Source organism: Arctopsyche grandis, chromosome 10 (assembly GCF_051622035.1).
Source record: "Arctopsyche grandis isolate Sample6627 chromosome 10, ASM5162203v2, whole genome shotgun sequence".
Lineage (NCBI taxonomy): Eukaryota > Metazoa > Arthropoda > Insecta > Trichoptera > Hydropsychidae > Arctopsyche > Arctopsyche grandis.
In genome coordinates this window covers 9,608,812-9,634,363 of record NC_135364.1, presented here as the reverse complement: position 1 = coordinate 9,634,363, position 25,552 = coordinate 9,608,812, and the positions used below count along the sequence as shown (strand labels likewise).

The following is a 25,552-nucleotide window of genomic DNA, read 5'->3' as shown; positions in this document are numbered from 1 at the left end:
ATATTACAATATTACAACATATGTAAAAACGAGATGGAATTCAATGGCAACTATGATAAGATGATTCATTCAAATTAATGCTTGGTAAATATGTAATTACCTTTTTTTTTATTTTTCGAATATATTCGAATATTCGAATAGCTCTTGATTTACTATTCGATATTCGAATATTTGAAGTCTACGAATATTTGGGATCCCTAATATGTATGTAGGCTTTCCTCATTTTGACTTTCCAGATTTCGAATGCCTCCCTCAAAAACTACCCGCGCCCAATTTGAAAAAAATAACACCATGGTGTAGCCATCAGCCTATTACGAACAAAACGAAGACAATCTACATCAATGGCGCAAAAGCCTCACACTGTTGCGTCGCCTCGCCTGCCGTAACAACCCTAACGAGGAATATAAACGTATATTTGTACGTACATACATATATGCGAAGGGGTGTGATGCGACGCGGCACAGGGCGGGAGAGGCGATGGGGTGGTTTCGGGGTTGGAAAGGGGTGGTTGGGTATCACCCCACTACCCGGTGCGGCTGTGCGGCCACTACAGCCACTACACCCGCCATACCCACTCGAGCCACCACAACCGGTCGACAGCTAGTATCGCAGGGAGCGCCATCGGGCTAACACGCTGCCTGCCGACGCACAAATCGTGACCTGCCTCCCCTTCGCGCCCCGCCGGAGCCCCCCGCGCCTTCGCCCCCGACTCGAGCGCCCCCAAGTTACGCAATCGCGCACACTTTATCTGACCGGGAGCCAATCACAGGTGACATCTCGCAGCTTCTTGCATTATCTCTTTACATACATACGAGCGTTTTTAAATGCAATTCAAATTTTAAATTAATCGTAGCTCTTTTGTTTTTTTTTTCGTGAATTTTCTTGTATGGATTTTTCTTTCAGGATTTGTATTGCACTTTTTATGCATTGATTTTCTATATATGCGAGTGCATCTATCGAATAGATGGGTTTTTATTGAATAGAGCCGGCGATGGACCGTGCGATTTCCCGGTGGAATTTTATTGCATTTTCCGATGTTTTTTTTTTTTTTTAGGGGAAAAGTCGGATTTGAATTCTGTACACGATCCGATTTGAACGTTTCCGATCCTTTGGTTTTCTCGCTTATTTGCATGTAGTGAAAAGGCTTTGTTTTTCTCCTGAGGGAATTTTCATTTTGACGTTGATTGTGTATTTTCCGGGGTGTTGTTTTACGCATACAATGCTCCCTTGTCCTGTGCACACTTGACCTTATTAAGGGATTATACAGTAAATTTAAAACTTTATAATACGTAGAAATAGCTTGATTATTTTTCAACGTTTACTTACACGCATACGAACAGTTTAAAATCTAAATCGTTATATTGGAATGATAATTTACGTACATGTTCATCTTTCAGATATAATAATGTTTGGCAAGTATCTATTTCGTCAGTAAGTAAATGATCAATAAGTTATATTATTGGGTAATGACTGTTTGAATATTATCTGTTTATTAAATTTACATTACTATCAATAAATTTTAAAAAAGGTTACTAATCATTTAAATTTTTGCCATACTGTTTTGTCTGCATTTTTGATTTCAATAGTATTACACATATATGTACATATGTATGTATAATACATAGCTGTTTCATCATAAATACTTTGTTTAGTTTTTCATGTAATTGAGTGTTCTGTGAAGGGTTTTTGCAAAACCTAATTCCAAATAACGATTTATTTATTTATAAGTAGATTCATCAACTTTTAATGTTTGACTAAAATAAAGTCAAATACATTTTTAATGGATGATGTATGTAAAATATATGCAATGTGCATCGTGTGTTGCATAATAAATATGTACATACATGAAATATGCAATGTCTTTTAATCCATTTTTTTTAATTGAAGTTTAATTTATTCAACTGTTTATTTGTTTCTTTATTAAATAGAAAGAAAAGCAGACATAAGGAGGAAAAAATTGTTGAGATTAAAATTTGGAAATTTCAATTATTTAAATCTATTGTACAACGCTTTAAGTACATATTTTAAAATTTGAAATTTTTGTTATTATGTTGTACTTGTTTTGCCAACAGCTATTAAGAAATTATAGCAGAAGTTTTAATATGAAAATAGATTTGATTTTCATTTCTTAGCCATAATACGTACATATTTACATACATGTGAGCCATTTTGTCGCTAAGATACCATCGTATATATTTTTTTATTATACAAGTTCATTTACGTACATAAATAAAATACAATAAATCCAAAATGAAACAATTTGAAAGCGTTTAATATATGCCCTTTTTGAAAACTTCTTTCGTTTTTGTTAAACATTGATTGGTTTCTTATAAGCGCATATTTTACAAATAACATCTGACACAGCTGCTTAATACCCATTCTAATTCAATTAAAACTAAATCGATTATGTGCTTTTGTCAGTTCTAGGAATGCTAGAAATATATATGTACATACTTCATTTTATTAGGAAATGAATTTTGTGTCACGCTATTTCTACAGATAAAATCTGTTGAAGTTTTATTTCACAAAAATTTTACATTTCGCTTGCATGAATGATTGTATCTAATCAGATTTTTTCGGAAACTACATACTTTATACAAATAGCCTTAAATAAATTTAATTTACATAATTATTGTAAGTTCATATTTGCTGATTCGACACGCTGATTTTTAATCTGAGAAGCTTTTAATTTCTCTCGCGTCACATTATATTATATTAAAGTGCCAGTCGTTACGTTTTTTTGTTGTTGTCATGTTTTGATTGTTTTCTGTTGACAACTTTTTGAGTGGATTTTCATTAATTTAAAAGAAAAAACCTATCCTCCGATTCCGGAACCGGATCATAAACCTTTTGACATTTTCTTAAATTAAATTATCCGTTATCAAACTGCCGTAAAATTAAATTTTGATGTCGAAATAACCGGAACACGATGCAATTGGAACAATTTTCCCATCTGAAAGCATTATTCATCCTTCATTATTTAATTTGATTTATCTAACATTGTGTATTTATCCTAGGGTATTTAATATATGCATAACAGGACGACATACTTTTATTAACTCATCTTGGTATTTCAATATGTGTAACCGGAATTCAATTTCCATGGAGACGAGATATTCAAATTGGTATAATTCATTCATAGAACAACTATATTTCGATTCTTCGCATTGAATCTTATGTAGAATCACATATTAGATGCCTTTATAAATACTAGATTTTATTCACTTCAAATAAAATCTTTCAATTCTATACCACGGCTAGAGAGAGCGAGGTGTGTCCCGAAAAGCCCGGGCGGATTTCCAAGAAATGAAAGGCTTTCTTCAGCCCCGAAATAAAAAATACAACGAATTTCAATTTCTGAATTAAATCGTTCATAAAATTAAATATTTTTTTGTGTAAAAATATTTCAAATGTAGTGTAAATATGGAGTTATCAGTGTAGGCCAGATCAAGTGAAATAATACTTACTATTTATTTTATCAACTCATAGTAATTTTACTATCAACTTCCTGTTATTTAAAGCAATCGCATGCATTTAATATATGTACTTTAAAAAAATGTTATACCTAAACATATAATCTGCCATATCGTATTACCATACCAGTGAGATAGCCTTGGGTAAACGCGTGTCGCGAATGGCGGAAAAATGAATTTTGCAAAATAATAATCAACTTTAATACAGACCAATTTTTTTTTTGCGAGAGTATATTAAACTTTTGTACGCGCACAGAGTGAGTATAATTTGGATCCACGATGAAACGCTGCAAAATAAGTACCTATTTTATCTCCGTTCGCGGATTAAATATTGCTCGTACCGATTGTAAAAGCTCATTCGTATTTGCAGTCATAAAAATTGCAAATTCAATTAAGGCTTCCATTAGGGTTGGTGTTATTTTTTTTTTTCATTTTTTTGCTTGCACGCTGCGAACTCATTATGTATGGATCGCAATAGTCGTGGTCGTTGCCCTATTACATGCTGCACGCAGCTTTCAGGCGAATATGTGAGTTCTTTCAAGGGTTTTTTTTTACAAAAAACATTCACAGCAGGAAAAAAATGTAATAATTCGATTGTCATTTTCGCGCCGTATACCTGTGGATTCACTTATTTAAAAAATCTCCACCTCAACAAAGAGGAAGCGAGGAAAGCAGCCTCGAACAATATTGTATTTTCTAAGCGGAGATATTCACTGAGAGAACGACAAATAGTCGTGGAACATACGAATAGAATCAAAAAGAAGCGGATGAAAAACGGCGTTTCCTAATGAAAATTTTCCGTTTGAAAAAAAAATAAACGTTCTGTCAAGATGTTTTGTATTATTGTGTGTCAATTCACCGTTTATTTTGAATACATATGTATTTTGTATGAGCGCCTACTTTGATATATGTAAATATATGTATATATATATTTTTATTTTTACAAATATATGCATATGTATACCAGGAATGCCTAGTAGGTAAACCCCAATGCGCCTTCTTAGATAATTAATTGCAAAAATTTCAGCATTTTTATTACATAAATCGCCGTATTTCGAGAGGCTGAAGAACACGAAATTAACAATTAATTAATTAATCCATAGAGACATCTATAGATTTATATCTGTACATAATTTTTTATATATTGTATTTCACACGTGTATATAAATTTTTACATATAAATCAAATTCAGATATTTGTGACATAGCGGGTAGGATGGTTTTTGCCAATTTAATGGAGGAACCGTTTCAACAATGAAATCAGATTGGCAAACTCTGATAGGAAACGATCGACTTAGAGTCACAAATATCCAAGCCTGACCAGCAGTATTAAGGATTAGCACGGAATCGAACCCGTTAACCTCTCGGTGCTAAACATAAAAGTAACATTTATAAATTTTCAGTCGTTTGCTTTGCTTTTTTTTAGTGCATCTTATAACAATGGTAGGCATTCCGTAGTATTTTAAGGAAATTAAAGATTACATCTCCTCAGATCACTTTCGCAGATTTTTAAGCCACGAGATTCTTCTGTTTCTCTTTGTTTTTCCCCGTGTGAGCTGCAGGATTCTATATTCTTTATTAAGCATCATATGGCCAAAACGTTTCCGTTTGTTTGTTTTTATTTTTCTTTAAAAGTTCAGTACCATTAATAATGCGCTTTAGGATTTCGCAATTTTCATCCTGTCTATAAAGTTTGCTTATGAATATTAATGAAGATGTAGATGTCAAAATTTTTAGATGTGAATTTGTTCTACGTATTATTATTTTATGAATATATATATATATATATATATATATATATATATATATATATATATATATATATATATATATATATATATATATATATATATATATATGTTTGTATGTACATATGTGTTGTAATTTCTGATTATACCTTTGAACTGTCAATCCTAAGTCAACGCTTTAGAAGTTGTTAAAATAAAGTTAGTGGGCAGAGAACCAAGACAAGTGTGTTTATTATTTACACCAAGTTAATTGTAGTGTGTAAACATCAAAGCATCCAAAACCCTTACATTTGAGTAACTAGTTTAAAATTAATGACAATTAGAGCAGGGATTACGTTGTGCGGATAGAACTGGAGAGTTTTGGCTGGGATTAAGCTAATTAGGTAGAAAGGCGATTCACAAATTGCTCAAGTTTTCGAAAGAAATTTACATCGCAGAAATTCTCTACATTTTCAAGTGGACCACTCGAAGTGTCTACAGATATTGACAAAATTACTACGTGTCCGTTTTGATATTTTTCCATCGCTTTTCGAAAGGGTTGAAAATCTGCCGAGTAGGCAGAATATTTAGTGGTGTCATTCTTTGTTTAGCGACATCTCGACAAATATGTAGGTCAAATATGACGAGCTGAATGTAACATGGAGACGACCGATGTGGATTGTGGATTCAAATGACACAAAAGACTTGGCGACGTAGCAGCATTACTCAAAACTATCGAGAAAATAAATAAATCTTTCGAACTTATTGGTGGAAGAAATTTCAACAAGCTGAACCGTTTTGTATGCACTATTTTATATTAAAATAAATTGAATTGAAAGGTTATAAAGGGAATTGAAACGTGATTCATATAATATTAATAGAAGAAATCTTACCTTTGGATCTTCCACCTCAGTAATCCACTTGGATATTCTTCACATCTTCAAAGGGATATTGTATCAAGTCTTTGAACGCAATTTAGAAATAGCTTCGGGCGATCTTTATGGTGTAATCGAAAATGTCACGAGGCGTTGTTGTATTGAAAATGCGAAATTTGCAAATATGTATGTATTTGTGCGCTTTGTGCGTGTTTACTAGGCGGTGTTCGATTTTTCCAATTTAAATTGTATATTAAGTGTGGATAATATGAGTGAATGCGTTCTCCGTCGAATTTTCATAGTAATCTTTCACCCCAGGAAATAATTGCGAAAAAAAAGTGTGACAACTAATTTATCGCATGACTAGCCGCGGTTATCAGGAGTTGTCGGTCTCTCATGAAATATTCATGCTGGTGATGGCGTCGTTCTATATAGTGGGTGTTCAGGGGTCGATTCTTCACCGAATTTTGCCGAATTATCGAAAATTTGAGGCTGCTATTAAAAATTAACATCGAATATTTTCCAGGCTAGGGAAATATTCTGTTTTTTTTTAAACGCAACGTCAGCTTGTCACTACGCAATTAAGCGTGTGAAATTTGGTAATGCTTTAGTGTGGTAATTTCATTTCTCAATATCGATGTCTATATGATGTCAAGTGTGGATAAAATATTGCTTTGTAAATGGTAATGCTATGGGAAGTGTTTGCCGGTAAATATTACATATATTGTTTTTACAGCAAGTTTTATTTTATTTCAGGTACTTTCATAATCATTGTTTTTAAATTAAAAATCGGCAGACGTTTTTAAATTGGCGAAAATTTTCATTGCCTAGTCTGAGGCGTGCCTTATCTTGAATTTCTTAGCTCATATAATATTTCATATAAACAGGTTTTATTTCGATTCTTTTAATATTTAAAGGAAGCTTTTAGTAGGGTTCAAACGAATCAATTGGATTTAATATGGTATATATTTTCATCTCGTTCATATATGTATGGATGTATGTATGTATATAAATACATGTAAGCTGGACTTAATATGGATAAAAGCGATTTTTTTCTGTTTGTTTCAATGCTTTTAGTAAGCATTATATTGATAGACAATATTTATTGTCATAATAATTCGACAAATAAAAATAAATAAATGAAAATTTTTGTTTTTCACGTCACGTGTACGCTTTTTTATCGATTTTATTTTTATTTTTTTAAAAACGGAATTACACCATAAATATCATATCAAAAATGTTTCTAAAAATTAATTACAACAACGATATAAAATAAAAATATAGAAGAAAAGCATTGAATAGCGGAAGATATGGAATATATACATATATGTATGTATAAGTATATAAAAAAGAATTACAGTTAGTAGAACAGGGATCAATGTGAAATAATGAAGGATTTAGAAATAGATGCTTCATCTGTTGAATTACAAAATATTTTACCAATCCAACACTGTCAGTGTAGGATTGTTTTATTATATTAATTAGCTTTAATTAACTTTAATTAGTTTCAATTTATTAGTTTTATTATCTTTAATACTTGTCTGTTTAATTAAATTCGCAGAAAACAATAAATAATTTTAAAATGTTAAAGTTTGAGATGTTTTATTATCGCTTCGAGATATCTCCTCGGTTGTTGGTCGGTGTTGCGTTTCGATAACGTATTTAAAACTTTCTTAATTAATCGTCAATCACTTTTATGGTTATGTTGCGTTGGCACGATAATACCTCTTTACGATTTTATATTTATTATTAATTTTCCCAGAGAAAATTGTGTATGGATTTCCCATGTCGAATGAAGTTCATCAACAGGTGGGATAAAATACCTCAATAGAATTTTGATACGAGGGCTAAATTGATCGATGTCAAGTGTATGTAAATTCGGGTCACATTTGACTGTAGGTATTTCATATGTGGGTATGCAGTTGTTTCAAACATATAATATAAAAGGGTTGGGTTCGAGTAGGGTTTGTTTGCGTGCGAGAGTTTATACAATAGGGTTGTATTTTTTCTTATATTAACCAATTTACCAATTCATGTACTTAATCTGTATATTTATCTCATCCAAATCATTGCAAAGTTCTTCAACCTTTTTTTTCGGTTACTGTACGAGTGAAAGAGATTTCTCTTTGGCACCTCTCCTCATACATTCTAAGAACATCCAGCATGCCTTCGAGATTGTTCGACATTAAACCAAGTGGATTGACTTATTATATAGTTATATAATTCGCTCTATTATCACGGATATTCCATTGGATCCGTATTGTTGAAGCGTGTGGAATCTATGGTCGATTTGGGTATCACTTTTGATCCTCAATTCACCTTTCACAACCACATCAAGGCAGTCGCTGACGTTTCCTTTCGTCGACTTGGATTTGTCTTGAGATATGCTAGGTTATTCTCCAACCCCTTGTCTTCTCGCTTGCTTTTCAACTCGCTTGTTAGAGTAAGCTAGAGTATAATGCGATTGTGTGGAATCCGCATGAAATGCTACTGTCTTATTATCGAAAAAGTGCAAAAAGCATTTCTTCATTTTCTATATAAGAAAGAGTATGGGTATTACCCATATCTCTATCCCACTCCTTTCCTTTTGGACATGCTTGGTTATAATTCCCTTGAACTTCGGAGAAACTTCTCGTTAATTCGTTTCGTTCTCCAGCTACTGCGTGGTAATACGTCATGCCCGTTGTTGCTGGAACAGTTGGGACTTATATGTACCTAATAATAATGTGCGTGGTAGATATCATCATTTAATGGTTGTACCTCCTGCTCGCACAGCTCTTTTTCGAATGGCTCCTATACCAAGAGCTATTCGACTTCTCAATGAAATCGTTGCTGCCATCCCTGAATGTGATATTTTCCACCTCGGTGAGCGTAGATTATCGGATATTATTTTAACATATTTATCTGGTAACCTGCGCTCATCATTACTTTCTTAATTTGAATGTGATGTATGAGTGGAATCTTAATCTATTCTCTTCTATTTGGGCCTCGCTGTGATTTTATTTTTTGTTCATGTTTTGTTTTATTTTATTTTACTTTTTCTTTCTCCTTTGTTCATTTTTATGTACTATTTTAATTTTGTTCAATGTAAACAAAGAATGGGATTTATGGATTTTATTTTTGATTTTTACACTTTTGTTCATTTTTTTTCTGATGTATTATTTTCCTTTTGTTACTTTTTTTTTTATTTTATTTTACCATGTTTGCTGCTTTTGCTTTTTTCCTTTATTTTATATTTTACTTGTTTTTATATCTTTATCAAATGTAGGCCATTGTGGCGCACCAGGTTCTTCCTGTAATGCCACAATGGTCCAAAACTATTAATAAATAAATAAATAATAAATACTAATATACATATACTAATGAAAATATCTTGTTTAATTCGGGATTAAAATTCGTATATAATATATATATATATATATATATATATATATATATATATATATATATATATATATATATATATATATATATATATATATATATATATATATATTGATTTCACATGAAATACCGTTCATAGAATACAGTATCGTTCTCATCACGATGTTTGTAATCTAAAATCAATTTAGATTTCAATACGTGTTTTGCGATCGTATCATATAAAATAAACATTCAGATTCGTCGAATTGTGTACGATTTTCGTATACGCTTGAAATTGTATGGAAATGTGGGATATTGTGTTTACTGCGTAAACACGTTTGGCAAATATTGTATTTTGATCCATTTATAATGTTTCAATAGCTCAATATTCTCATTAATAAAAAATGCATAAGCAATGGAAAGTTCGCCGTATAGTCGGCTCTAGAACCAGGTAGAGAAAGATCCGCAAATAGCACGTCCGTGGAAAAAAAATACACAAAGAGTAAGAAGAAATGCGAAAATCCGGGCGATTTTTTCCTCGAGCCTTGCGTTTTTAGATAGAGATAAATTAATCGCACGTAAACAAAGGAGAGTCTTCCTTGTTATTTCAACACTTTGGTGGTGAAAATGAGAGGAAGGCTTCAACCACCCACGCTCGAATATATTATATAAGTCAATTGTTGCGGGCGCAATTGTTTGCCTAAATAAATAATGAAGATTAATGGCGTGGAGAGATGTGCTGAGGAAAGCCGTTTCAAGTTTCAATTTGACGTTCGACCATTCGACAAAATCGGTTGCGAACAACTCGCATTAACACTGAAGCGCTCATTGTTTCGGCTAAACAGGTGGCTATTACATATAATGCCATCGTTCTGAATTTGAAATTGTCAAAAATTGAAAAGAACTTTTCGGTATCGATATCGACTCGTGTATTTGGACATGACCGAGGCATAGTTGCCTGTACAAATCTTGACGTGAAACGCTTTGAAGTGGCCTCTTGTATAATCTCGTTCGAAAAATGTTCGAAGAGCGATGAAAAACCGTCAAAGTTCGCGGTGAAAGAGTGATTTTGGAGTGAGTAATGGAAAAGTCAAAAATGCTCCAATGTCAAACAACTTTTGAAGAAGCTGAAGCTTCGATTCTTCAAACTTTGAATTTATATCCTCTAATTATTATGCTTGTTTATGTGACGATGAATCCCAAAATAAAAATGTTCATCGAATTTAAGTTCGTTGTACTATACATGTAAGATTTTGGTAGTAAAGCGGTTTAGTAGTTGAGTATCTCTATATGCTTCACTTTACAATTTAAAATATAAACTTGTAGGTTGCTCTACATATACATGTATTAGAATGAGGGTGTGTTATAGGGTAGTAAATAAATGAGTGTACATAGAAACATACGTGTAATCAAATATTCATTTAATTTTGTGTTTATAAATTACTCTAACGGTCGCCTATGAGCAAATACACCGAAGTAAAATGTATACAATGAAGTCGTATTGAACATTTACTTTACGCACACTGACTTACTTACATAGTTTTTCTCGAATAGTGCGGAAAAAAAATAAACAGGCTCACTCTGACCTCTATCAGTACCAAGCTCTCGTGAATTCCCCCTGTGGCGAAGCAATTTATCTGAACCTAAAGTATATGTAATACATTCAGTAAATAGACCTACAAGAGTGATATAGAATATCTAGAATGTGCCATGACACAATTACACACTGCATAATATATTGTGGCGATTCGTTCCATTAATTCGTGAACGGTCTACCAATTAGACGTAAAATGTTAGTGTGGAAATTTTGCATTAATGATACGGAGAGCCTTTTGCGACTTCAAAGCGACTTTAAATGTACAGAGCGGTGCAAAAGTTTAACACTTAGATATTTTTACAGTTAAAATTAAAAGGTTTTTAATAATTCGTAGCCACTGAGCACGAACATGATAGTGATTGTCTTATTCAAACTTCAATTGTTCTGGGCTATTCAATTGGAATATATTTAATATAGCTTCAAGTTTGCTCGAGTGGATGAAAATTGGTGGACGGAATCTTGAAATGGTTCCGACCCCTTCCAAAACGTATTCACTGTCTAAGTTAAGGCGCAGACACACAGAATCATACGACACGGCATGCCTAGGTAGACTTCAGCTGTGAATGGGCGTGTTTTTGTTAATTCGTAAGTTACGTTTCTCCCACATTTCTTTAAATGCGGAAATCACTTATCGATCACTGTTAAACCTACATATGTCAATACAAGAAAAATGTTTCCAAGTTAACAGTTTCTGAGTTTACCGTTCCCGAGTTTGTATCACTTAGTTTACCTGTTTCGATATTTTTGATACCGTATCTGAGTTTGCCGTTCTCAATTGTACCGTCGTTGATTGTGTTGTTAATTTTTATTTTTGTTTATTTTATTTTATTTCATAGAACATGAACACTCGCCTTTATAGATCGATCCAAAACAACGAGTGCACTTATACAGATACAATAAAATCAATATATAGGTACATAAACATTTTATACAATGCAAATTCATGCAAACATCCGTAGTGACATATATGGAGAACTTTTTGTATCGAAAAATGGGCAAACTCTGATATGAAACGATTGGTCTGGAGTAACAAACCAAGATCTGGTCAGCAGTGGGACTCTAGTGGGACTCGAACCCGTGACCACTCTGCTTGAAAGCATAATATGCTAACCACTAGTTCACTCCGCTGGTATATGAGTTTACCGTTCCCGAGTTTGCGTCGCTGAGTTTACCCGTTCCGTTCCGAGATCGGAGTGAAGGACGCAGCAGTAGTGGTAGAGGGAGTTTATTGTTCTTGATCTGTCGGCCTGCCAGCTCTGAATGAAGCACGGACCAATCGAGTACTCTCCACACAGAGAGATCATTGGTCGAAGGATCACAAGGATACAATAAGGATCACCTTATTGTACTTATGTTGTGTACGGCTCGTTTATACGCTGAGGTTTTTTGAGATCAGGTGATCAGCCCTAGTAAACCGGTGGTTGACGAACACCAATCACCTAATTTCTACGTTATTGTATTTTCAAACGATTACAATATCTAATTTGAACCAAATGGGTCTGAATTAATAATTATTTTGTAGTTTTAATTCGATCCTTTGGTATTTTCGGTCAACTTTTCATTTGCCTTTCTTCTAGCTATAACTAAACAAAAAATACAAACAAATAGCTTTTCCTTTTAGTTACAAGCTTCTGGGTCATCTTGCATTTGTCAATTCCATTTGTTTTAGTTGTTGCGACAAATTGACACTAATTAATCTTACGCATCCAATTCTTGTCTTTGATTTCATTTATTTTCACAATTCTCGAATGCAGATTGTTCCGTCAGATGTTATCAAAAGACTATTTTTCGCATCCATCAATCTATGTATATATCTATTAGAAGTCCCATTCAAAATTGCCTTTTCACAGATCAAATTACCATTTCATTGCATCAAATTACCATTTCAAGCGGATGGTAATATTTAGCTCAAGGAAAATAAAGAAAAAATCGACATGTCACCTTACATGTTATTTAGTTTGAAAATTATGTGGGGTTTAATTTTTGTGCGGGTAGCACCTTCTACGCGTAAACTTTTACAACTGCTTCGAAAGCGTTTTCACCACATATAAACACGTTATCATCTTCATGTTTCATTCTATTATGTCCCTTTAGAGCCTGTGTGCGCCTGTGGCACTCTAAACTTTGTGCTACATCTTAAAGCTCGACCCGAAAATAAATTCTATAGTCGTCATGTTAGCTTCAACTTTTATGTGACCTTTTATATAGGGCGGTGTCAGAAAGTTTTCTACGTGGCAATGTTTACCCAGCCTCCTAGATCAGATTACAACGCTCTGCACCCCATGCCCGTGAGATTGGTTTATACATATGTACATACATCAAGTATGTTAAATACGGGTCTACCTCATGGGCCGGAATGTGAAATGCCGGAAAACGCAAATATCGGAAGGCAAAGATCGAAAATCGAAAGATCTTAAGTTGAAAGATCAAAAAAAAAGGGTGCATGGTAAATGGTACATACTCACGTACATACTCACTTAATTTGCGCGAGCAGGATACAACAGGAACAAGAGGAACAGGCTTTTCCTCCCGTATTAATGTGCGCCCGCAGAATACGGGAGGAGAAGCCTGTTCCTCTTGTTCCTGTTGTATCCTGCTCGCGCAAATTAAGTGAGTATGTACCATTTACCATGCACCCTTTTTTTTGATCTTTCGACTTAAGATCTTTCGATTTTCGATTTTTGCCTTCTGATATTTGCATTTTCCGGCATTTCACATTCCGGCCCGTCACGGAGACCGGTTAAATACATAGATTTAATTTTGAAAGGTAGTTAATTGAAATTAATAACATTATTTATAGTCATAATGAATGGATTATGTGCTAAATTGTTTTAATGCTTTTGTTTTATTTTTTTCTGGAGGGTGTTTGATTCGACTGGGATTTCCCCAGTGGGTCATCGTTGAAAATGATAGGAATATGCGGAATAAAATTAGCATAAATTACTACGGAAGTCTTTATACCTTTCCAACAAGCCGTTGGAAAATTGTTTGCTTCCTGATGTACCAGTTCGCCAACTAATTAACCTTTTTTCCGAGTGAATATATTAACACACACACACAGTTGTCGACTCGTGTATATGTATATAGGTATAATACTTACTTCACTATAAATACTCAATTGTTGAATCTTTTCGTTAAAGTTAAGCACGAAGAACAAAATGTTACCAATAGTAATAGAATTGAGTTAACTTGGATAACTATGATTGTGAAGAACTGTAATAACGAGTATCCTATCTACATATGGATATATGTTTGTGCAGTCCTTCTCTTTGGTACTTAGTTTAAATTTATTTTAATTTAATAGTATCGTATTAAAAATAAGTGCTACGGAGTGCGCTTTTTCAAGTCATCGATGGAATATTTGCAAGGCGATGACGATGGGCGATGACGATGACGATGTATGTATGTAATGTCGGAACAAGTTTTCGAGGTGTTCCATTGTAGAAAAGTTTGGGAAACCCTGGACTAGTGGTTAGCATATAATGCTTTGAACAAAGCGGTCATGGGTTCATATCCCACTGGTTTCTGCTGGTCAGACCTTGGATTTGTGACTCCAGGTCGATCTTTTCCTATCAGAGTTTGTTAATTTATCTGATTTTCATTGAAACGGTTCCAACAAATTGGAAACCCATTTACCCATTACGTACTTATACCCATTTTCTCGCAAATCGAGTTTTCAGTAATCTCGGATTTCGCCGAATTGTATAAAATTCTGTTAATTTACAAGTTTAATAACTATAAATATCTCTATATGCAGATGTTAATTGATATGTAATAACTTTGTATAATAATACTTGTATAAAATGTACAATGTTTCTGGCCAGGGAGGCGCATCGGGGTTACCTGTTAGGCCTTCTTGGTATAAATAAAAAATAAATTAAATTAAATTCAAAATAAATATATTTTACCATGATACCATTACGGGTTGCCACTGAGTGACATATGTCTATGGTGTTAACTTAGTACATATACAAATTTATAGAAATCGAATTCGAATGGTAGGTAGAAGGAACTGTTTCAACAATGAAATCAGATAAATCGGCAAACTCTGATAATAAACGATCGACATGGAGTCACAAATATCCAAGTCTGCGCTGGATCAGGAATCGAACCTGTGACCCCTTTTAGCTGCTAACATTATATGACCCCTTTAGCTATTAACATTATTATAGAGTTATTTTGGTGGTTATGTGAAAATGAAATCGCGAAATTTATAGCACAAATATTATAAAATTGATGTATTTAACGACAAGGTGTGACAGTATGTAGAATATCAACTAGGATTAAAAATTCCGAACCCAAACTTAACCTGACCTAATTTTATCTAGCACACCTGCTTTAATATAGTCCATAAATTGAGTCTGACCAGCGGCACTGCAGAAATACTCCAAAAAAATTCTTTTCAATCGAGATCAAACTTGGGCCCGAACCTGGGAACATCTCGGTGGTTAGCTTCAACGTTACCACAGTGCTACACTGCTGGATTATATGCTCTTAAAGCTTTCGGATACCAAATCAAATGTATTATCTACCATTCTTCTCTTCCTACATACATATGTATATATGTACATATGTAGCTTGAATCTGTCCAACGAGTCAATCTAATATATAATTTCAAAAGAGACTTTGTACCATTTAAGATATGTATGTACCAATGTAATATAATATTTCTTCTTGAAAAATAGTGTCACGAACATTTAGTGCCATTTACTGAAAATTAATTTAGTTAATAAATTAATTCTTCGATTGCTTTTTTATATTGTTTATATGTAGGTAGTTTTTACTTATAATACACCCGATAAAAATTTCATCAGATCTATGACTAAGTTAGCTAATAAACGAGTCTAACTTCAAACAAATTAAAAAATATATACATACATACATATATAACATTTCAATTTGAATTTTTCGAACCTATTGCACCTCAATAACTTATTTTCTATCTACTGTCTCCAAATATAAAATAGCCGTAGACAAAATCACAACAGTTGAAACTGCATTACAGACTCTTGCTAGCTCATCAGGTTAACACACCCTTTATCCTTCACCCGTTAGACAGATTAGATAAGTCTATTAGGGGAGGTCGTATTCGTTTTCCCATTCGTTTCCCACCTCATAATCATTGTATATCACCTTCTAATCAGCACACTAACTGGACACATTCGATCGTCATTAAACGAACACGCGACATTAATTGCTCGCGTATGACGTGACAGCGACACAGTACTAATGGATCTTTGAATATTTCAGCATTCGGCCGACGAACGAGATGGGCGGATAATGAAACGCCGCTCGAGTGACAAGCGACAATCGAATCGAGATATTATGTATCAATTATGTGCGGTCGACATGTGAGTGATCACCGGAGAACGTCCATTCCCTGAATATTATGGGTGCAGTGGGGCGGAGACACAATTTTTCGTCGATTCATAGAACACCATCGTCATCATCACCGACGCGAAGATGCCGTGGCTGATCATCATCATCGATGCTGCGAAATGTCGACCAAGAAGGGTTCGCCGACTTTGGGTGAGAAAAGTTTTTTTTTATTATTATTTTTTTATCTAATTCATGTCCGTGCGCGAGTTAAAAAGTTTCGGCCGAGAATACCTCCGAGTGTTATTGCGTTTGCGAGTGCTAAGTGGCTGTATAAAAATTCTCGGCGGCAAATCTAATCTAATAATAGTGTATACGCGTGTATGTATGTACATATATATGTGTATAATATTATCTTCTTCGTTTTCACTTCCCGTTCACCTTTACGAGAAAACCCTATTAAGCCTAATAACTCACTGGGAAAGGTGGAAGGTCTGGTCCCAGAGGGAGATGAGCCAGTGGACAGGGTGGATGAAGATGGTATATAATGTTTGTACTCTCGCAGTCCATTGTTATCAAACAAATCTCGTGTATATGCTGTTACTCAAATTATGATGCGACAGTGGGAAGCTTTATACACGGTGATTGATGCATTTATAATATAATGTAGTGGCTTAAACTTTAAGTGCACGGATTTGGGTATAAGTACGTAGCTTCGAAAATAGGAGGAAAATGTGGAAACCATATCAGGTATGCTGAAACCATATCAGATATGTTGTACCAGCAGCATATCGGTCGTTAAGCTTCTGATTAGCGTCGAGAGGCGATGGGGTCGATCCCATGCGCTGACCTCGATTGAAAAGTATTTTATGAATACATCTGTAGTGCCAGACTTGGATATTTGTGACTCCAGGTCGATCGTTTCCTATCAGAGTTTGCCAATTTTCTCTGATTTCATTGTTGAAACGGTTCCCGTTTAAAATCCTTCACCTCTATTTGAGTATGATTAACGTACAATAAAATTTATGTACAATTCATAGATGTCTCGTTAATTTGCGAGTTTTTCAGTGTCTCGTAATTCAACGACTTGAAATAAAAATGCTGCATTGTAATTGTAATTTGTAATTGGCCAGGAAGGCGCATTGGAGTTTACCTGCAAGGACTTCCTGGTATATATGTAAAAAAATAAATAAATAATAAGCGCTTATAAATAATATGTTCGTCATGTTCGTGTTGTTCGTCATGTTCGCCGTATTCGTCATGTTGGCTTCGCAAATTAGACGCCGCTTTATACATATGAAGCTATGGTGATATCTATCTACATATATATGTATGTATGTACATACATAATACTAATATTCTAGCCAGGATAAAAGATATTGGGATATAAAATTTTTATGTATTTCAATTTATTAAACTTTTCGTAGTCTAACGGTTAAACTAAGATTAGACTCTAACCTGTACATAAGATCCAATATGTACAAATGCACATAAGATCCGATAAGTACAAATGTACATAAGTTCCAGCAAACGTTTAAAATATTTTTTTACCTTCAATAATATGTTTTTTAGATGATAGGGAGAACAGTGCAATCCATATAAATAATATATAGATAATAGATTGTATAATAATTATGTCTATTTAAGGCGGTCGGTGGAGTAGTTCCATCCACCGAACATAGATACAAAGATGAGCGGAAATGATAAGATGAGGTAGCAAGAGAACAATTTGACGATAAAAATATACGACGACGTAGGGAGGCCGCTCTCATCCTGAGAATGGCCTCAAAGTGAGGCACGTGCCCCTCTATTAACACCTACGACGTACTGCAACCCTTTAGTAGTTCAAATAGAGCCCAATAGCAGTTGTTGTATTGTACCTTTATCCTCTTCATCGTCTGCTTATATTTCGTCCATAGTTCACCAGTATAGAGGCTAGTACAAAAGCTCTTCTTTGCTTTTCAATGTAATGGTTACCAGAGAGATTCTCGGTAACCATTACGGTTTCAAGATTTCGACCATCCAAAATTATGTTGGGAACGAAATGAGGACATCGACCGTAACGGAAAATCAAGACTATCGATATACTCCTTTTTGTATTATTTATGCTTTCAAGGAGAGTGGTCAAGGTTCGATTCCCATTAGCTAGCTGCTAGACCTTGGTTTGTGACTCCAGGTCAGTCGTTTTCTATCAGAGTTTGCAAATTTTTCTGATTTTCATTGAAACGGTTCTTTTTTATTGGCATCTTCTTTCCATCTCAAGTTAGTTAGCGTCTTGAGGTTCGCCAATTTTTATAATAAAATTCTCCATAGCCAAAATTTCTGCATAGATTTCACTATGGATGATGTTTTTATGAATTCGCATTGTATAAATGCTTGTGTTGATCGTATTGTATCTTTATGACTACACTCGTCGCTTTGGAGCGATCTGTTAAGGTGAGTGAACATATTGGATTGAAATAAAAAAAATATATATGTAGAAGACGTGATCAATTTCGGTTTTTCTTAATTTAAAATATTATTATATGTACAAACATTATATGGGTATAATTTAGATTCAAGACAATCTTCTTAAAAGCTTTCAGAAAAATTTCATAAATGCTTTTTTTTGGTGAATCATAAATACACACTTAAATAGGCTTCATTGTAAAAAAACATAATTATACATAAATTGAAAGTCAAACAAATTTCTGCCCATTTGTAGCCGTCAAGAAACGAGACACTTCCCCATTTTAATAATTTGAACGAAGAAACCTTTTAAAAGCGATTCGCTTGACCTAATCGTCAATCGTCAGTGTTTTGTATGTATATATGTACATTTAGGTGTACATACAAAAATTTCAACTACATACATATATATGTATGTATGTACATATATCATAAAAACACACTCAAATTTGTCATCGGAAAATATTGTCCGAAGAGAAAACATCGTTGCAAAAATTGAAACGTAAAATTTTTTATCGCACCGAAATAAAGATGGAAGCTTTTTAAGCATTCGGGTCACACTTTTTATGTCGACTTAAAGTATATACTATATATATGTACATGTGTATTGTATATTTCACACCTCTATGCTGACATAAACGTCCACCCCTAAATAATAAATGACTTTGGTTCGCGACCTGTGAAATTCAGCGGGTCTCGCGGTTTCTGCGTGCACCTATTCTTTCCCTGTTTTATAGCCTGCCCTGAACCGGCCCTTCGAAATCGACCTTTTCCTGTATTTCACCAACTACGTAACACACCGTATACCTTGTTACAATATTCGAAAGCTAAGCACATAACATTTGTATCCGAAAAGCGACAGCTTAACTGAAAAGTGGAGCGTCGAAGTCGATAGGTCACAGTTCAAATTCTCGCAGGCTTTGAGTAATAACATGGGGCTAATCAACTGGTGGATATAATTTAATTCGAACGTCGATCCAAATCTGGTTGATTTAAATGGCTTCCGTGGCTCCTATCACAATTTGGCATCGTTTTTTATAATTTATTGTCGGTGAGCTTTCGTTTTATGTGTTTTATATTATTATATGAACGTTATTAGCCATAACGATGTTCTTTTGAAAATTTTGCTCTCGTCAATGATATTATATGTAGAGTTGTGCCCCCCCCCCGTCGTGAATAATTTACCGAAAAAAGTATGCGCATAAATGTAGCATATTTTGCCATAAATTTTCATCCCATTTATTGGCATAACGATCAACACAAAGTTTCGTTTTTCCATATTTTATATTATATATACATATGTATATATATATATATTTTTTTTCAAGCACGCTCCATTTATTTATTTTCTATGATAAGATTGTTCAGCGGTTTGAATTTATAAATATATTATACACGAATTGAATTCCGGTGAAATAACATTTATATATGTATGTACATACATACACAGGTATATTATGTAAATAATGAAATTTCCAATTTTGCACATCTTATTCGATTTCATCTTTGAATGATTTTTTCTTGCGAAATTTTATACTACGTATAATTTTTTTTAATAATATACATTCCTTGTTCAATTTGTATGTTGAAAATAATATTTTTCGCCTTGCGCATATGCTTTTGTTTCGCTTTGCAATCCCCTTGTTTACCGTTCTTTTGAAGTAAATACCTATGAAATTTCATCGAGATTGATGTTATTTAATTTCGGCACACAGATTTTATTTAATAATGAAATATTTGCCTTGTTTGTAATTTAACAATCTCATCTCAGAAAGTTTTATAATATTTTTCAATATAAATATCCGTTTGAACAGTTATTTTTCCATAATCAGTATACTTTGTGTAATTGAATCATACCTCATAAAGGTCCGTTTATATCAGCCAGCATTGCACGTCAACAGCTCGGCACAACACTGTACGTAAAAGACTACTACTACATATTATTCATACTAAACAACACCGCTCGTTTTCGGCACGTTTATACTTATTTTGGAAATGTGCAAGGAAAAATCGGCTTACATATGTACATATACATTTCAGAACGCAACGATATGGCGACATATTGCTTACATGACGTTTCTGCAAATATTTATATGCACATGGCAAGTTAGTACGGGTACCCTCGCCACTACTTCGTCACATCGTGCGTGAATATTTCCACAGTGGCCAAAAAAAACCTTTTCTACTGGATATGATTCGGTAACATGTACTGATGTATAATATGAATAGATTGTGTCAATTGCTGCTGTTTCATATACGTCACATACACATTAAGGAACATATTAATGTGTACATATAGAAAGTACTAATGAGTATTTTTCATATTGTTGTTATGTGCAGTTGTCCGCTTAAGCTGGGCTCATGTAGAAATATATTTATAAAAGTTTCTATGATAACTTTATTTTCAATTATTAAATTTTGGAAATATGTATGTTTTATTTATTTGAACTTAGCACCTAGAAAGCATCGTACTCATTAACCGAAAGATCAGGGTTAAAACTTGTAATGAAAACCATTTTCCAAATCGGCCGTCTTTTTTCAACTGTTGGAACAAAAAATATATGGTAAATTGGAATCATACTTCAACAGTCGACCAATGACGAATTGATTAAAGTAATTAGTACATACAAATGAGTATATCGAAAGTTGTAACATCTCAAAGTATGTGTAATTTTAATACATCGTGTAGTTTGAGTCTAATATGGTGACACCTAACATTGGGATTGATATTGCTCTATCACTCTTCATATGTACATATTTTTTATTTTATTTTATTTATTCAATTAATTCTGTACACTGGTCTTACAGATTGCATCCAAAGCGACGAGTGTACTTTTACAGATCAAGAAACATATCAAATTACATATAATACGTAGTCATTATGTACTTTTACATTTTTGTAGACGATATCTATGGTTAAATATTGCAAATTACATTTGCAAACATATTTAATTATATAATACGATCAATAAGCATTGTATACAGTACAAATATTTTTGTATCATCCCCCGAGACATCTATGGAGAAATTTTTTTGTAGCATTTTTGTATACATTCGGCGAATCATGAGACACTGAACAACTCTAGGTTTTTGATAGAAATTGGGGAGGGATTGCCAATTTTTACAGGAACCGTTTCAATGAAAATCAGAAAAATTGGCAAATTCTGATAACAAACGATCGACTTCGACAAACCAAGGCCTGGCCAACAACAGGACTCTATGAAGTGGGAATCGAACCCGTGATACTGATAAGATGCTAACCACTAGCCCACACTGCTAGTTATAATAATAATATATTTAAAGTCAATAAAAATCGACCTATGATAATGTCATACTTTATAGCGATTTCAAAAGCGACATACTTTCGCATCGTATTGTTAATATCTATACACCATCTCAAATAAGCATATGTATGTAGTTGTAAGTCAATAATCTCATTTTGTACATTTTAATAATTTGGGTGTAGTTACATCAAAATACATAATATAAGCATTTCGAATTGTACAGAATATCGTCATAAGAGCGAAACGCTGCACCGCAACTTCTCATAAATAATTAATGTTGCAAAACTCTCGGAGTTTATCATCTCGACGACTCACGGGTCCCGTAATAATCATTTAAGTGGGACCCCAACGTCAACTGAAGCCCTCATTATGTATGAAAGGGGAGCTTTTCAGCGAGTGAATTTGAACCTTTCCGTGATTTCACTCTGTATAGTCGAGACTTTTGAAGACTCGTAAATTATTCATGCAGTTGAAACCTGCGTTTTCAAAGGTTGTGACAAGTCCCCGTCAGATTTAAAATCATCCGCTTACCGTGCTCGAAAAATAACCCTATATCTTGGGGGACAAGGGTGGGGAAAAAAAGGTATTCAGGATCGTAAGTGGTATAATGTATGAACGGTTGTGAAAACGCGTGCAATTTTCCACGTTTCGTGCCGTTCGCGCCAAACGATTTTCAAACACGACACCGCTTTTATTCATTTTTTCCAATATTTAAACGTGTTTATACACTATTTTATGTTTTATTTTATAAATAGAATGAAATCGTACGTTGATTTTAATTATACATGAAATAATCTTTGCATATTCAAATGAAAACATGTGTGATGGACAAGTTTTGAGTATCACACTATATGTATATGTATGTAAGTATATGTATATCTATATAGAATTAAACTATTAAATGTCGCGGCTACACCAAATACTAGTTCGTAATGTATTTAGTATGTATTGGTATAGTTCATAGTTAAATATTACGGAATTCGTTGAAAATTTTGTAACCCGTCGAAGATGTGACGTCATACATATTTATTTAAAATGTTAAATGTTTCTATTATAAGTTTTATATTTTATGAATATTGATCATAAATTTCGAAGGTTTTTTTAATATTCTAATAGTTTGGCTGGCGTACACTTAAGATATGTATGTATGATGGAAGTTTTTGCAACTTGGTCTTTATATTTTGGGTAGGGAAATTAATCAGGAAGGGGGTTGATACTGTCAATGCTTTCAAAGAAAAGTAACAAAGAATATATAATACATACATATGTATATGAAATTTTTATTTAGAAAACATATTTTCAGTTGTTTGATTATATAGTTAGTTTTATGTCTGATTAAAAATAAAACTATGTGCAAAAGGCAATTTTTCGTTTCATACATAGGAAAGAGTATGGGTATTACCCATACCTCTACCCTATTCCTTTCCTTTGAATCATTCCCTTGAACTTTATGAGAATCATCTCATTAATTCGTTTTGTTCTCCAGCTTCTACGTGGTAATAGGTCATGCCCGTCGTAGTTGGAACAGTTGGGACAGCTCTTTATCGTTTCTTTTCCAAGAGCTATCCCACTACTTAATGAAATCGTTGCTGCCGTGATTTAAAGTAATATTTTCTTAATTGAGCGTAGATACCAGAATTATTTTAACATAAATGTCTGGTAGCCTGCGCTCATCACTATTTTCATAATTGAATGTGATGTATGAGTGAATTTTGATCTTCTCTTTTTGCTTTGTGCTTCACGGGGATGTTTTATATTCACGGCTGGTTCTTGTACATTTTCAATCTTATGTCATCATCATCATCTACACACAGCCATTCGGCATCCACTGCTGGATGAAGGTCTCTCCAACACGTTTCCACTTGTCTTCGTTTTGCGAAACTCTACCTACGTCTACCCATCTTCCCTGCGGTCTTCCTTTTACCCAATTTGCATTCTCTCGGGTACAATTCTAGCATTTATTTTGTCCACCTTTCGTCCATTCTTCTATCCAAGTGGCCCGCCCATTGTCATTTCAATCTCTTCACTGTATACAGAGATTGAAATATGTCAATGGGCGGGCCACGTGGCTAGAAGAATGGACGAAAGGTAGACGTTAACCTTATACCAATTTTTATCCTTATATTTAACCATTATTATACATATGTTTTGTGGCTATTTCTATTCTTATTTTTTATGTATTAGGTATAAATATGTATTTTTCTGTATACAAATGTATATATTTCAACGATTGTGGCGTAATACGATTTCCTGTAATACCACCATGGTCAAAACTTTAAATAAATAAATTCCCTGTGTTGTATTATCTTATTATACATAGATATATCTATTTTGGTTCGAGGAGGTATATTGATCGCCGTATTAAATGGTCACGTTTCGATAGTGATGTTTACATCTCCAATATTATATTTTTTCGCCCTCCAATATATATTTTATCCAATTTTTTCGCGCTGAAGCTTCACCTTTTTACTTATCGGTATTACGGTTTATTCGGTATTATCGGTATTGGTAACATGTACATATATAATATGTATATATAAGTCGGCATATGCATACGAATCAAATGCCTTAAATATTAATGTGGCCCATTAGGTTTTTCATGTAATGCCACAATGGTCCAAACTTTTAAATAATATTTAATCTGACTGTTAAAAAGTATCCGTTTATATTAGAGACATTTGTATTATATTCGAATAATAGATCGTACATTATGTCCCAATAGACAAATTTTGTGTAATAAAATGTTCCTGCATATTGTACTTATTTACCGTACAAATTTCGTTGCGTGTTTCCGTATAGTAAAAAGAAAAACTCAAATTTTCTAACGAAAACATAGTTTTATTTTGTTTGCACGGTTGTGGCGAATGCTTAAATAGTCTCACAACATACAACTTTAACTTTAATACACAATTATTTAACATCGGGAATTAACCACAACCACATCTACGCGGGGAATTCGAGTATTATTAGACCGTTAATTCAAACTCTAATTCGATCTACCGGTAATGTCGGATGATTAATTAAATTTTGCTTTGCCGTTTATTTTCTAAAACCAGCCTTCTTTGCAAGAATTTTCTCATTTTATCTCGTTTGGATGTTGATCGATATTTTTGTTCATAATCTCATCATTTTTTCATCTAAATCTATTCGTATTTCCTTCTACAAATAAGGGGTGCCAAACCATAACGTTGTTAGTGCCACATAGGCTCAAATACATTTTATTCGTGATTTGTGGTGTATGTGTATGTGCTTTTACAAGCACCCTTAAAAAAAATTAAAAAATATCGCCTTCTAGGGGTAGAAACTTGAAGTAGCAAGTCATGACATTTTAAGTTCCTTATTAGTTGCACTGTTACTTATACTGTCAGTTCAACTTAAACTGAATGAATATTGCTAAATAGATGATTAACACTGAAAATCTGACGATATCTTCAGCCATATCTGAAAGTCGAGGGAAGAACGCCTTTACA

At 33.6% G+C, this 25,552-nt stretch overlaps 1 protein-coding gene across 1 annotated transcript in view; it reads left to right on the top strand.

The window, feature by feature from the left end:
- The first annotated feature begins 602 nt into the window (after positions 1–602).
- Positions 603–25,552, top strand: part of Mctp (multiple C2 domain and transmembrane region protein) — a 76,698-nt gene continuing 51,748 nt past the window's right edge. The window contains exons 1-2 of the mRNA XM_077439425.1: positions 603–769; positions 16,285–16,563. Of these exons, the coding sequence (XP_077295551.1) occupies positions 16,533–16,563 (31 nt within the window). The 5' untranslated portion in view covers positions 603–769; positions 16,285–16,532. The remainder of the gene's footprint in view (positions 770–16,284; positions 16,564–25,552) is intronic.